The 15,517-nt window shown below is 35.3% G+C and overlaps 1 protein-coding gene across 1 annotated transcript in view; it reads right to left on the reverse strand.

The window, feature by feature from the left end:
- Positions 1 to 591: 591 nt before the first annotated feature.
- The window catches only part of SBF2 (SET binding factor 2), a 272,334-nt gene continuing 257,408 nt past the window's right edge, over positions 592 to 15,517 (reverse strand). Inside the window, exons 36-41 of the mRNA XM_074149757.1 lie at positions 14,475 to 14,708; positions 8,025 to 8,129; positions 6,424 to 6,617; positions 5,975 to 6,062; positions 3,469 to 3,600; positions 592 to 3,168 (exon numbers count right to left, since the gene is read on the reverse strand). Of these exons, the coding sequence (XP_074005858.1) occupies positions 3,070 to 3,168; positions 3,469 to 3,600; positions 5,975 to 6,062; positions 6,424 to 6,617; positions 8,025 to 8,129; positions 14,475 to 14,708 (852 nt within the window). The 3' untranslated portion in view covers positions 592 to 3,069. The remainder of the gene's footprint in view (positions 3,169 to 3,468; positions 3,601 to 5,974; positions 6,063 to 6,423; positions 6,618 to 8,024; positions 8,130 to 14,474; positions 14,709 to 15,517) is intronic.

Consider the following 15,517-nt stretch of genomic DNA (forward strand, 5'->3'; position numbering starts at 1 on the left):
ATCAAAAGTATGAACTGTTATAGAAAATAATTGTATATTAGACAGGAAAGAGAAATTACTAATATAATATACCAGTAACAACTCTTCAAAACTTAAAGTCACTTCATCCCGTCACCTATTATGCAGGCATTTTGTTACTCAACACAGAGAAAGGCAAGCAATCTTCTTCCCTTATGTAAAGCCCCTGATAATACTCTCTTCTTTTCCACAGTAGGAACGTCATGACACACAGTATGGGAATAGGAATATGACACACCTGAGGGAGCACATGCTTACCTCATCCCCAACTCCTGGACAGGTTCAATTTTCTGGAATATTTTCATAGAATATGAAGATGGATCCCTTTGTACATGCAATTTTTCCCAAGAAAATTCTCTGTTCCTAATTCTCTGCTTTTGCTGCCACAACTCAAACAAACTGACAAACTCTGTAGCGTACGCCATGCTAACTTCTCCATGTTTTCTCTAAGTCTCTGAACCTTCATTTTGTACAGAAGAGACCCTCAGGGACACTGCAAACTTTGTGTCTTCATATCAAGGACCTATGCCTACCATTCATCTATATATTCCTTATATAAACACCACAAATATCATATATCTCATTTCAGCTTTTATTTGGATATTTTTAAGTTTAGTTGCTCAAGTCCATTTTCCATCAATACAGACACTAAAAATTGAGATCAACATTTAAGGCAACATTAGCATCCATGCCAAGCTCAATATGCAAATCTTATCATCTAAGCACCACAGCATCCAAGAATTGTCACAGGTCCCCTACCTCCGTCACACATTCCCTTTCCATTTTAACTCTGCTATCCCACACTACGCTCAGTAATTCAATTTAGATGCACATTCTCAAGTAAGACCTTGTCATTTGTTATACTCTATGTCTTAGGAACTAGGTAATTTTGGCATAAGGTGATATAAATGAGTGAGATATGTTTCAGGGTGAAAGTATGCAGTTGATTTACGTTGTGACACCATACAGGATGTTTCTAAAAAAACATATTTAACATTATTATTCAACATCTTAGTATGAACATTATGTGTATTTAGCCTTTTAGTAAAGGCTACACATTGAGACTTGTTAGAATGATAATTTTGCTTTAAATTCTGATTTCTTTAGTCTTTAGTGTTATTGTTGACAAGTGTTTGAGTTAAGGATGTTCAAGTGCAACTTCTTTGCAAGAGTATTTACAAGTATACAAAAGACCACGTAGTTTTTAATACATCCACTATTCTTAATACAGAGTAAATAAGGATTTGTCTTGTGCCTGTGGAAATATTTCAACATGTGGGTCTTGCTTTTTTCTCTTTTACAGTAAAAGGAAAGGTTTTACTTTTCCTTAAGAAGTGTATTTATTACAAGATGGTTAGCATACATATATCACATAACATACAAGAGTTAAAATTAACTAGTTACAAGATAAGCAGTGGTATGTATATTTTCATATAACCTAAGAACAGGATCAGTATTTTACAAAGTACATATAAAAGTACTTCATATACAAAGAAAAATACAAATGTGCAAACACCATTGTCACAGGTGGAAATTTGTCAATTGAAAAATGCTAGAAAAATCCTTCATATTTTTGTTTTGAAATTGCAAATGCATTAAAAACAGCTGTATTTCCTATTGTGTGTGGCGAGAAATTTATGTTCCTTTCTGACAAAATACATTAGTTATAAAAAAAACCACAAACAATTTAATAACTGAAAAAATCTTATAAGTATAGTCAGTTTGGTTAGGTTGACATTAAATTACAAGCAGAACGTCTGGAAAAATGAGAAAATAGTGACTCATATATACAAACCTTTTGTAATATTAGTGTGCTATTTAACATATTAACATTTCAAAATAAAAACAATGGCTTAATTACCTACAATTCTACTCATGTCATCACTGTTTGTAGACTGTAAAATTTCTACTAATTTGGGGCTATTAAAAATGTTTTACTGGGATCTTAAGCTGAACAAACACAATTTTATCAAATGTAAAAATCTATAAACAGTCTTCCAATTCATGTGCAAAAATGTTTAAAAAGTATCAAATCACGACACATCAAACCTGATTATGTACATATTTAATATCTGTAAATGTTGTTAACTAGCTAGTATTGTTCTGCTATAAATAACTTACCTCTGTCCTGCAAAATGTCTGCATTTTAAAGATTTCAGTGCAAGTGCTTGCTTCATTGTTTAGTGCATTATCATGTTTGTTATTTTTTGTTTTACAGTGAGCAGAACAGCATATAAATTAACATATACAACTCACACATAAGAGATCTTTCTTCTACTGAATTCCTAGTTTGTTGTTTTCCGTTTCTCCTGAATAGTGTCAGCCCGTTTTCTTTCATTTATGCCATTGTAACTGCAAACAGAATCTAAAATAAAAGTGCTACGATCTTCAGATAATCCTTAGAATTTCAAATTCCACAACAACATTGCAGAAGAACTCAGTAGAGCACAAGATTAGAGAATGACCTGCACACTGAGAAGACATTTGAAAGTCTAGTATCGGGCAATTTTAACTTTTTGGTCTTGAAAAATATCAACTAATGTCTATAAACATTGGCAACCTGATATATATGTCACTGGACTCACAAGATTATTTATTTATTTATTTTTAGGAATTGTAGACATGTTCCCTCTTATTCATGATTAGCTCAGAAATAAGAACATTCTGCTTAAAAATATAAATAAAGAGAAATACATTTCCTGTGGAGGGAAAATTTCTACAGTTTCCTTTGGACAGGTTTCATAACAGAATGAGAAAACCAGAATTAGATGATAGTGCAAATACAGCCTACTTTTATAGCTAGGATTTGTACTGAAGAAAGTAGAAATTCAGGATAAATGGATTATGATTTTTCAAAGTCCTCCCTGCAGAAAAAGAAATAGCAGTTATAGTGGTTATAATCGTTAAACAGAAAAGGAACTTTAGCATGTTATGAACTTCTATGGCTGAAATGTAAAGAAGGCTGGTTGTCTGTCAGTAACATTTCAGAACTTAGCTTCTTACAGGAGGAGGTGCTTTAAATGTGTCTTTATTATGGAACATTTTTCCTTTCTAAGCATCTGAAATGCAGCTCTGGATCCTATCCATCCATTGTTGAGCACTTTGTGCATCTTGGGCACAAAAATTATATACACGTTTATTTGTCTTCAGCTGCAAAGGAAAAATAAGAACATGAAGACAGAGAAGTCAACACACAACATAGAAAATCTTGCAAACTTTACTTTAAACTGCAATACTCAATGCACTAATTGGGCCTGAAGGTAACATTTTTTGAATTTCTGCTGTTGAGAGTGAGGGTCAGATGCTTGCTGTGTAAAAACTTTTTGTTTTGAGTTGCCATGACAGCTCCTTCCTAGCTCACACCTTCCAGCAGGACTGAGAGTAGGAGGTTAAAAACACCAAGAAAAGAAAGTTCCACATAAAGGTCAAGTAAAGACCACATATACTTACATCAAAAAATGCTTTTTCACTTGCATGTTTTGGGGCTCCAATTGTTGGAGAAGCAGGAATCACAGTTTCAACTTCTGCAAGGTCTATGTGTCCCTTACAGCTTGTATCCTCACCAGAATCATAGTATCGCAGCTTGAACACAAGAGAAAAAAATAATCCAAATATGCTATTTAGATGGACCTTTCACTTCTTCCCTTTTCCTGGATACAACTTGGAAGCATGGAGGGGTAAGAGTGGGAGGCACAAATAATATTAGGAACCAAGGACATCAGACATGGGAAATTTCTAAGACACAACTGACAGAAACCATAGGTTTGGTATTTACAAGATGGTGGGACTGGTGATAGCCCTTAACTGGCCAGTCCTCTATTTGACATCTCTGTGTAATAGCAAAGTCCCCGTGTAATAGCAAAGTCCCCACCATTCGCTCCTGTGCAGACATGGAGTTGGGGGAGGAGCATTTTGTCATCAGAGTTTCAGAGCAGAGAAGCTTCAAATAGTCATGCATGGCTTCCGGGCAGAGGACGATGTGTGAAGGATGAAAGCAGAACCTGGTCTTCAGGATTCAGCATTCCTTATCAGTTTTTCTAACAAGCACCATCTCTTTAGTGTTCATTACGTTGGAACTAACACAAGAGCTTTACTTCACCAAGGAGTTAACAGAACATTTATTCTCTATATTTCAAGAATTTAAAATGATCAGCAAAAATTTAAGTATAATTTTAGATAATTATAAACTACATCGAAGACTCACATTTTCCTATACTGCACTTAGTGGTTGAACGACGCTTGCTTTTTTTTTTACTCTTTGCAAAGATACTTTGATATGAATGTTAACCACTCTGTAAACTGAGTTTCAATATGCAAACAAGTTCCAGAAGAGAAAACCTGATACTTGCTTAAAAAAAAATAAAAATTAAAAAATCCGATAAACCAATGCAAAATAGTAAAGCAAACCTTCATAGCAAAGGTCAAACAACAGAATTCCAACTAAGATTGATCTGTATTACTCCTACATCTATGACACTCAGGAGGATATTTGGTTATACAAATAATGTAAAAGTATTTTTTTCTTCTGCAAAATGAAACTTTTCTCCTTTATATCAGGAAGAATAATTATAATCAGCATATTTTTTGGTATTTTACCACACTAATCTAGAAATCCTCACTTAGCATTTTAAAAGATGACTGTCTTTATCTATATTACATAGTTTTAAGTGTATTGATTACAACAAATTAATATTTTTAAACAAAAGCATACATGAGTCTCAGAAGTTACAACCCATACTCTGTGGAATATTTGGCTCAATGAAGTTTACCGCCTGATGACCAAACATTATTTAAAGTACGTAAGACCACAAATTTCCACTGCAGAATTCCAGCATACAATGTGAATTGGGTAAAATGTTCAGACCAACAGACCTCCTCTGTTTTTAGTACTCCTTGCTTTACAATGACTTATCAGAATATTTATGAATAATTTTGCTACTAAATATACGTCACTATGGCTAATCTAAAATATTTCTATATATGGCACCTGAAATTATTGTTCAATCAGGGACTTGGCATTTCAGGACTTTTAGAAATACAGATTTGAGATGAAATTTTAACTCATTTTAAGTCATTTACAAAATTCAAACTCATTTCGGAGTTTTAATCTGTGATCAATCTGTGATCCTGTTCTCCATAATTTGAACAGACTTTCATAGAGAGATTCCAGGTCAGCTTTCTCAAATACAGGTTACAGAAAAGCACTAAAAAGTCAAGTGAGGTAAATGGATTTTTCTGCTGATGCAATTCAGACTGTGATTGTCCAGAGTATATAACGCCCTTTCATTTGCAAAGAAAAATGCTCAAGGCAAAGAGCTTGGGGAACAAAAAGGCTGTAAAATACACACTGAGCATACAACAACTGCTACAGTTTCATCAGGAATGCCTGAATTAAACTTGCTATCAGTTACCATATTAGCTCTCAGCCTCCCAATTCCACTTTAGGAAATACCTTTAAGTTTTTCACACTCTAGTTCAGAAAGAGTTTCTAGCTCTTTTGGAAACTAAAAGTCATATTAAAGAGCAAATTATGCTTACCACTTAATTGCTTAATGACATTCTAGAGTTAGTAGTGCTTTAAAAAATTGGTTATATTGCTTGTATACCACAATGCCTAGAAAATGTCCTCAGGCACTATCTGGCCCTTTTATCCTGAGGCCCAAACACTAATGTATGACTTCTAGCCCAAGAAATCTTTTACGATTATATGCTAGACAGTTATCACTGTTTTAAAAAACCACCAAAACCTAAAAACCCTCTGTCCATTCAGAATGCTGTATCATCTACAAGACACACAAGATAAACATAGATATATGGCCTATAATGATGTAACACACATATCGTACGTGAAAACAATTGTTATTAGTATTATTTGTAAAATCAATCTATACAAACCCAGTAAATTAAAAAGCAGCAAACTAGTCATAAAAAAATCCATTATCTGAAAAGGCTTTACCTGATGTTTTGTCACATCCAGCACAAACCAGCGAGGTTTCCAGCCTTTCAGTAAAGCTCCTCTTTTGTATAGCGTACCTTCAAAAGATCTGAAAGGTACAGAAAATACAAATGGCACGTGATTGCATAATATGAATACTGGTGATACATAAAAGCCCCAAAATGACTGCACACATTCAAACACTTCTTTTACTGTAGTAAAACAAATTAGTTTTAAACCAATAGTTTAGTTATTGGTAACTGTGATAAACTGATAAACACTGTTTCAGTACTTTGGATGCATTAAACATGCAGCTACAACTTGCTTGTGCTTAGAAAGGGAAAGACTGAAAGATACTGTTAGGAGATAGAGGCCCACCCATCAAGACAACTAAATGTAATCAGAACCACAAAGAAGGCACAAAGTACTCTATGCATATGAAAATGATGCTCTATGATTATTCAGTTTACCTATTTTCATCATTCTTTGATGTGAAATGATTGTAAAGCGTAGTTGTTCTTCTGTCCACTCCATTAGAGGGAGGGATGCTTGCACTCTGCTCCTCACCCAGCCCACTGTCAGGTATTTCCAACAAAGACCTCTTTTGATAGGAATGTAGATTAGCTGACATCATCCCTGAGGAGCCAGAAGGATGTCTCCGGAGCTAAAAAAGATGAAAATAAAAGAAAAAAGGTAACGCGATATGTCTTGCATTGTGAGACTGTCTCAACATTATGCTGATAATATGTGGTACAACTTGTAAATTGTGAATTATTATCAGGCCCAAAAATAATCTTCATAATACAAGTCAGTGCTGCCTCAGAAAAGAAGTCAGAGGGATGGCAATTCAATGCTTTTCTTAAGCAGGTGGGTTCCCATGCTGTGAGAACTCAGTTTTTCAGAAAAGCCTTGTATATTCCAGTGACATAATCTTGAACAATGCTTCCCTTGCTTTCTCAGAAGCATCTAGACTAGTCAGATGTTTGGATACACTAAATTTCCCTAATTTCATACGGAAAGAAGGGTAGGGGAAGGGGAAAGGAAAAGAGTGCAGTTTCCAAGAGCGACTTTATAGATCCAAATGATTTTAGTAGAATCTCAATAACCTGGAACAAGAGGGATCCTGAACTCTGTCTTAATCTAAATGACAGCATCCTAGAGAGAGAGTTTTTGGAGTTGACCCTTAGCTATTGCATTTATCTGAGAATCCTTAAGTAACAGCTAGGACAGAAGACTACTATCAGGTATAGTTATACTTGCATTTTCTTTTCTGCTTCCAATTCAATAAAAAAATTCTCTGCTTTGCTAGGATAAAACTTTTTTCGTCTTGAATTTGTCTAGGGTATAAAGTGAACTTGAATGACTCCGACAGACATAAAGCATATTGTTTTCCTGAGAGCAAAGGACAAACAACAAAGTAGTGCCACAGAATAACCACTGCATGGAGGCTGGCAAATTTCAACAAGCACATGAAGCTGAAGAGTTAGGGTACAGTCTTGAGCTGATAACTAACTGTGCCAAGTTCTTAGGGAAAGCTCACAAAAAGTACTAACATTCTTCCTAATGCATGTAGATAGCAAAGAGGCAGCCTTTGACTTAGAAAATATCTATATTGTCAGCTATTCTTTTTACTGCAGTCAAGAAATGAAACACAATCAAAACATTTACTAGAATCTGCAATTCCAAAATTCTATTTAAACATGGAAATATCTTTACTCATCTCTGAAACTCTGTTGTGTCCTTTCGGCTACTTTCAGGAACTGAGTTTTTTTTGTACTTCAAGAATTTTTGAATACATAGTCATATATTTCTGTATTAGTAAAATATTCATGCTCGTTTTGCCTATATGCCTTAATCTACTCTGGAAAAGCGATTAGATAAATAGCACAAGTATAAATATATTTTTCTACATGCAGAAACACAGAGCCAGTATCATGGGTTAGAACAACATTTTCAAATTTTCAAAAGCAGTACTTTACTCCAAGAAATACAGTGATTTTGTCAGTGCCCCAGGTAGCCTTATATAGCAGGAATGGAATTATTCTATGGGATGAGCTCTTTTGCTACTTACATTGTCTTGTCTGGTGTCATCCTTTAGATTCATTTTGACCCTTTCCCACAAAAGCTGCCACCTTTCTGGGCTCTGATTTAATTTACTTTCCAACCTTTCAATTTCCTGAAACAAATAACAGAGGTTTTCTTAAGGATAAACATTTCTAACTGATTGTCTCCTGGCAATAATTTTTATACAATCATTTTCTAGTCAATATTTTTACACAAGAAACTTTTAGGCCACATTACCCAGTAAAGTAAAAAAACCTCTGTCAAACCAGCTATAAACTGAAATCAAGCAGACTCAGGAGTCAAAGACAACCAAGTGCTGCATCAGCCACATCATTCTTCTTGCATGTCGCAGGCTGGAGGAGCCATTGTGCTTTCAATTTTTTGTCAGTTCTCCTGAACACACAAAATTCAACACCAATTGCCATAACAGAAACAAGACAATGATAAGGATAGGCTATATTTTATAAAAATATTTACAAAGAACAAATTCTGTGGTGTGACACCAACATGGTACATTGCCAATATTAACATTTACCCTGGTTTATAAAACGTGATACAAAGCTGTAATAAAAGAAGGAAACGAAACAGAAAGATTTATTCAATTTGGATGCCAAACTGTAACAACATGTTCTTGTTGTGGAACTTGGGAATATGACCTATGTCGATAACCCCCAGTTAGGGTTATTTCCCATTAATAAGACAGTGCATGCAAAGTTAAGTAAAAAGAAGCAATTTCATTAGTTTATTGTTTACTTGTGAACACTCATTGATACATTTGTCACTACTCTTGTGTGTGTCCATGCTTCCTTTCTATATTTTTGCTTTCAACAACTATATTGTTATGAAAATCTGATTCCTAATGAAATCAAATGAAAACCTCAATTTTGCAAATGCAATTAAGAATTGATGATGGAACAAAAAATTGTCATAGGACAGAGAATTCCCATGCTATATAAAAGCCAACTAAACCCCAAGACATTTATTTTCAAAGTAGAGACAGTAAGTCTCTACCTTTCTTTACTTCTACTATACCAAATGATTAAAGTAGATTTCATAACATTGTCCAACTCCTATTGGTCTTTTAGAATGACAGTTTCTTCAGGAAATTGCTACTGATTGAAAGACTTAAAGAAAATTACTATATTTTAAGGTAAAAAAATATTCTGACCGGGAAATTAACTCCTGAACTAAATTTTGAACTCTGAAGTGAAAATAAAAAAGCCAGTATTTGACAGAGTAACATAAAATATTTCTACAAACTTGTCCTTGCTGAAGGTAGATTAGAAAACTCAATAGTAAAACTAAATATAAGAAATCTAGCTTAACAGCAAGAATCAAACTGGAACTTCTAAATACTGAAGGTAGTTGAAAGTCACATATACATTAAATATTATGGAACTCTCTTCCTGCCAAGAAATAAAACCAGAGTAGTTTTGTTTGGAGTATCTTCATAGGTAGATACAAAAATAAGGAATGGTGAACAGAAGCCAGACTAAAGGCTTCTCTAGATTACTTGTTCCTCTTTCAAAGTGCCGAGTGTAAAACACTTCCTGATGGGATACATACGATTGAATCAATTTACCACGGACTTTTTATGTAAAAGGCTTTTCAAATTGCTGCAAAAGGATACAAGCTCTTTAGTGCTAAAAGTTAATCAGGTTTTAATCTGATCATTCTCTTTCTGCCCTAGTCTTGACTTCTGAATATGAGTCTTTCTCTGCAGAATCTGGAAGTAACTGAAACTTGTTACTTAGCAACTGGGTCACATTCCTTCTTTTTTGGCTCTACAATGAGTAGTGCTTCCAGAACTTAAAATGAAAAACTTTCAAAAATCTTCTATATATAACTTGAAAAGTTAGGAATAAATTCTTCTTTAATAAATCCCATGTAAAAAAATGTACAGGGTAATAAATCACAAAGATTTACTCTTACCCCTTCAGTTTTAAATTTCACTAAAAACATCAGATTTTTTTCCTTCCACGTATGGAATGGACTGTGAATAGCTGCATTTCCTTGACAGAAAAAGTCCTTAAATTTATCTTTCTGGTTCATTTCCCGTTGCCTAGACTTATGGGAGAAGAACTCAATACGTATAAAAAGAAAGGTTATAACAAATTCAACTGTACGAATATCCATTTCCTGAAATTAGTAATTACAAGTAATTAGCACTACTGTGCCTTTCAAAAGATGTATCTGCTAAGTAACCTGCTTTGTAATATTTGAATGGTACATACGGGACCTAACTGCAGATTCTCCAGAACTGTAGAGACTGATCACCTCCTTTGTATCTGCAATATGTTTGTGCACATACACAACAAGCTGAACAAAGTCCTACACTAGTGAACTCTCTTGACTGTGACAGAGCACCCTGTTTTGGAAGTCCTTCCTTGTCAGTATTTTTTCTTCAACTCCTGGTCTAGAATGTTTCTGAGACTTTGACTACAAATGGAAAGATGCTGAATGTGTTGTATCCAGTGATCAAGTGTTCAGACTTGTGTATGCAACATGTTGTACATGACTAGTTGTTCAGTATTTGGAATAAACGTTTTGGTTCGGGGTTTACTTTGATGGATCAGTCTTTTTGGCACATAACTAAAAGTCATAAAACAGCTTACAATCAGAAGTACTGTTTTTATTGTTTTGCTGGTTATCCATTGACCCCTTATAAAGCTTTAGTTCTTTACGGTGTATGTTTAGGGCAGAGTTAATTTGTGTGACTGGCATCCTGAAGTGGCATCTTTTGAGTTTGCCAACCTCGCTCTGAGCAATCACCATCTAATGTTAAATGATGTAATTGCTTATTTGTAAGAATAGGACACATAGGTTCATCTCTCACAGTTCTTAAAAGTACCAGAATCTGAGCCACTCCCAATGAATTATAGGAACTGAATACCTTTTTAAGAATATCAGCAAGTTAGTGGGAAAAAGCGCAGATGTGTCTGCCCTCAAGGACTTGGCATATATCACAGAATGGTTAAGGCTGGAAGTGAACTCTAGAGATCGTCTGGTCCAACCCCCCTGCTGAAGCAGGACCACCTAAAGCCAGTTGCCCAGGACTGTCTCCAGATGGCTTTTGAGTATCTCCAAGGATGGAGACTCCACAATCTCTCTGGGCAACCTGTGCCATTGCTCAGTCACCCTCACAGTGACAAAGTGTTTCCTGATATTCAGATAGAACCTCCTGCATTTCAGTTTGTGCCCATTGCCTCTGTTCCTGTCACTGGGCACCACTGAAAAGAGCTTGGCTCCATCTTCTTTACATTTTCTCTTCTGATATCTATATACATTGATAAAATTCCCCCCAAGCCTTCTTTTCTGCAGGTCAAACAGTCCCAGCTCTCTCAACCTTTCCTCATGAGAGACGCTCTAGTCCCTTAATCATCTTTGTGGCCATTTGCTGGAGTCTCTCCAGGAGCCCCATCTCTCTCTTGTACCAGGGAGTGCAGAACCTGGCACAGTACTCCAGGTTTAGCCTTAGCAGGGCTGAATAGGGTAAAAGGATCACCTCCCTCAACCTGCAGGCAACGCTTCTAATCCAACCCAGGATATCACTAGCCGTCATTGCTGCAAGGGCACGTTGTTGGATCATGGTCAGCTTGCTGTTCCCCAGGATAAGCAGGGACCTTTCAGCAAAGCTGTTTCCCAGCTGGGCACCCCCAGCATACATTCACACATGGGGTTATTCCACCCTAGGTGCAAGACTTTGCACTTCTCTATGTCGAATGTCAGATAAATCAGCTCATTTATAATCTACCACAACATACTCATGTCAAAGGATCATTTGAAAAGCTAGTCTTTATAGGAAACATTTAACCCAGAACGTTAGCCTGTACTGAAGACATGACTCTTGGTATAATCTTGCTGAATTTTACAAGTAAAGAAAGCAAGTACTTACAAAGAAACAAACAAAAGGCAGCAGGAACCTCAAAATTCCTGTCAAATGAGCTGTTTTTTAGTTTTGTGGAGAAATCTACCTTTTTAAAATGAAGAAATTATTTTAAAACTATTTGCAACTAATCTCTGAAAGATAAAATAGATACATAGGTGTGCTGTTTCACAACTGTCTTTCATTTACTTTAAAAAGTGGATGGGTAGCTACTCTTACCATTGGCACCTTGCTTCTGATTTCTATCAAGCAGAAGGGCCATCAGAACATAGTCTTAAAGGGAAGCACCTCCGTTTGGATCTACTTTTGAATATTTATGCCTCCAAAGTACACTTTTGAGAATTTAAGATTTGAACAACCTAGCTCATATTTGTTGGCTGCCTCTGATGCGGTAGAAGTGAACTGAGAAGCTTTATATAGAAATCTGTATTTTAAAATGCATTTTATTATCTGCAATCTTTAAAAGGCTTCATTTTGGACTCAATGAATGGAATGTGCAGATTGGTTAACTTTCTGAAAGTCATAAACATAGGGATTTATGGAAACCATACAGCCATCACACACATCCGGTTAGAGATGGATTGTTATGTACCCAAAGCACATCAGAACATCTACTGCTAAAAATCTACACCTTTTGCTCTGAATAGAAGAGCACTATATTCTACCAAGGAAAATTCTTAATTAGGACACTTGATAACTTCTCTGTTTCAGCTTTACATCCTGAAGAGCACTATTTAGTTTTCAATTGAAAAATATCTTTAGAACAATCAAATTTGGGCTTATCATTATAAACTAAGGGAGAATCAATATTCCCTAATAATTTACCACTGCTAAATACGGTCTCAGTTCAAACATTTTTTGGATACCAACACATTCTCAACGGATTTATGATTAAAGAGAGGTCTTTCTCCTACACCAGCAATAGCCCTAAATTAACAACTTGTTTTAAAAGAAAGTTCACTTTGCTTTTTAAACTTAGAAGAATATTTTTGTAACCTTTATACAACCTCTTCAAAGTTTTCCAAATGTTCCTCTCCATTGCTATCTTTTATTACTATAATCTAATTCACAAATAACATTTAAACTCTATAAAACCTGACCCACATATCTTTGGAATATAATATGGCTAATTTCCTTGTTATATGGCAGTTTCTCACAGTTGTTAATATGGATGGCTTGGCATCTACTCCCTGAAGAAACGCCGAAGAACATTGTTGCTGTATTCCTGATGTACTTCTGGCCTCTGGTTACCTGATATGAAAGCGCTCTGCTTTTTTGCTAAAGAATCCCTGATATGACCCCTGCTGAGAGACAGCACTTTCTTTGCGTTTGTGAAATTATAAGCTCTGAGAAGTTATGGCTATGTTGTTTTGAGCCAAGGGGAGTTTTACAAGTGACTACTATAATTTTTTTAATTGGGCATTGTTCCCGTGTTTGATCAATTATGATTGGAAGGAACGGACCAAAAGAAATTTGAGGAATGTGCCAGGATAAAGTGAACTCTCTAGCAAAAGCAAGTCTATCCTCAAGGACTCAAATCCAATCAGAAACTTCCTGCCTGAAGACTTTGCTATATCATCTTTGATTTGGGGAGTTTGGAGATCCATGGCATATCCCAATTTTCCAAGCATTGCAGTATTTAGGCTCTATAATCCCAGCTTTAATATAAGGTAAAGTCTGCAAATAGTTTTCAAAAGAAAGAAACTGTACGTAGTGATGTGTATCTGAATACGCATGTGGCTTGAAAGAGCTCCAGGAAGTGAAGTGTCCTTGTCATTTTCCAGAGCTATCGATTAAGATTATAATCAAAATACTAGGACTGTTAATTAATTCTAATCAAACAACAAACATTTAAGAAAATACAGATGTTAAATCATTCTAAATAACTACAATAATTATCTTGATAATCAAGCATCTATTTCAAGTACCAAAATATTCTTAAGAACTTAAATTTATGAGTTCTGTCCTAGTAAACATGAATAAACTAAGAGCAATCATGGAAAGCTTTTTTGAGAAATTTGGGCCAAGATGTTCAGTTTATGTTTGTGTATCTGCCTCCCACTTGTTAAAATCAACAGGTGTCAGATTCTGATTCTGATCTGTCTGGAAATCTGGGTCTTTGTCATTTTACCACACACCTACTTTAAACTGAGTCGAAAGAAGACATGAAATCTAGATCCAACATTTGCCCAAATTAAAACAACAGTTCCTGCATTTCTTACAACAGGCAACCTAAAAATTTATTATGCTGCCTACCTTATTATTTAAAAACAACAGTGAAAGAAAAGAATTCATGACTGGCTTTCTCATAGTTATTAACTACTATTAAAGTGTCCTCTCAGAAAAGCGTTTATTCAGAATAACATAAGCTTTGCAGAAAGCCTGATCGATTCCCAGACCAAGCATCGCTTCTCAAGATCAACCAGTCACTTTTACTAAATACCTGTTTTGACATCTACCAGGATCCTTTTAATAACAGTACATCTATAAGTCAGTAACTTAAATAAAAAGTAAATATGGATTTCATGAGCATGAGAAAAACTTATTGTTCTGTGTAACCCATATACTTACGTTTAAAAGGCTGCTGATGGCATCAGGTTGTATTTTTTTAACATCATCATAACATGGCCATACTATTTTCCTCTTAGTCTGCGAGAGCGAACCATCGGTTTGGTCAGCTTCCTCTGAAACACTGCATTTTGCAGTTACCATGGTCCAATCATAGGAAGGTCCTGTAGCCAAAATCTCTTCTACATAATAATCCCACTTTTTGAGGCTGGACATATTTACGTTTGGTTTCAGAGCCTATTTGAAACAAAGTTTTATTACAATGACAGAAAGGAAGTCTTTGAGTTTTAGATTTACAATACAATATTTGTATTTTCTACATTATTCTAAATTGAACAGTATATTGCACTAAGTGAGAGTAGTGCTGCAGTTTGATATTTCCACAGCAAGACCTTGGCTCAGTCAGGTCAAAACCTAAAACTAATACTAGCTTTGAGAATATACTGCTCATTTTTATCCTTCTACTAAACCAGGCGCCTCAAGAACTCTAATTCAGCATATGCAGTTGGTACCCTCACAGTCTTTGTGCCTCCTGTTAAAGATACAAGAAGGCTTGTCTCCATAACTACAGTAAGAACTGCACCCTTTTCTTGCAGTTCCTGAGATAACTTGACTGCTTCTTCCCCGGCTATTGCAATTCTATAATGGTGAGTATACTGTGAATTCTATATTCAAGACACAGTCCAATCTAGTGGACATACATTATAAGACAGCGATACAAATACTGTAATTCAATCAGATCATTATGAAATGTATCCCATTATGACTCTAAGCTCATTTCCCCATAACTATGGTTTGCAGAATGTAATTTTTTTTTTTAAACAATCTGCGCAAACTTTAAGATCATTTTTATAATCATTCATACAATTAAATGAAATCAAACAAAGATTCTCATTTACCTCAGCGGGATGCATAAATCCATGTTCCAGAATTTGGCTCTTTAAATGACATTTCCATAACTAAGATGACTGAGAATATAAACCTGCGAGACACTACTCCAACCAATCAAGCTGGGTCAACTTTGTCCACAAAATGCTTATTCAGTT

Source organism: Numenius arquata, chromosome 6 (assembly GCF_964106895.1).
Source record: "Numenius arquata chromosome 6, bNumArq3.hap1.1, whole genome shotgun sequence".
Classification (NCBI taxonomy): Eukaryota; Metazoa; Chordata; class Aves; order Charadriiformes; family Scolopacidae; genus Numenius; species Numenius arquata.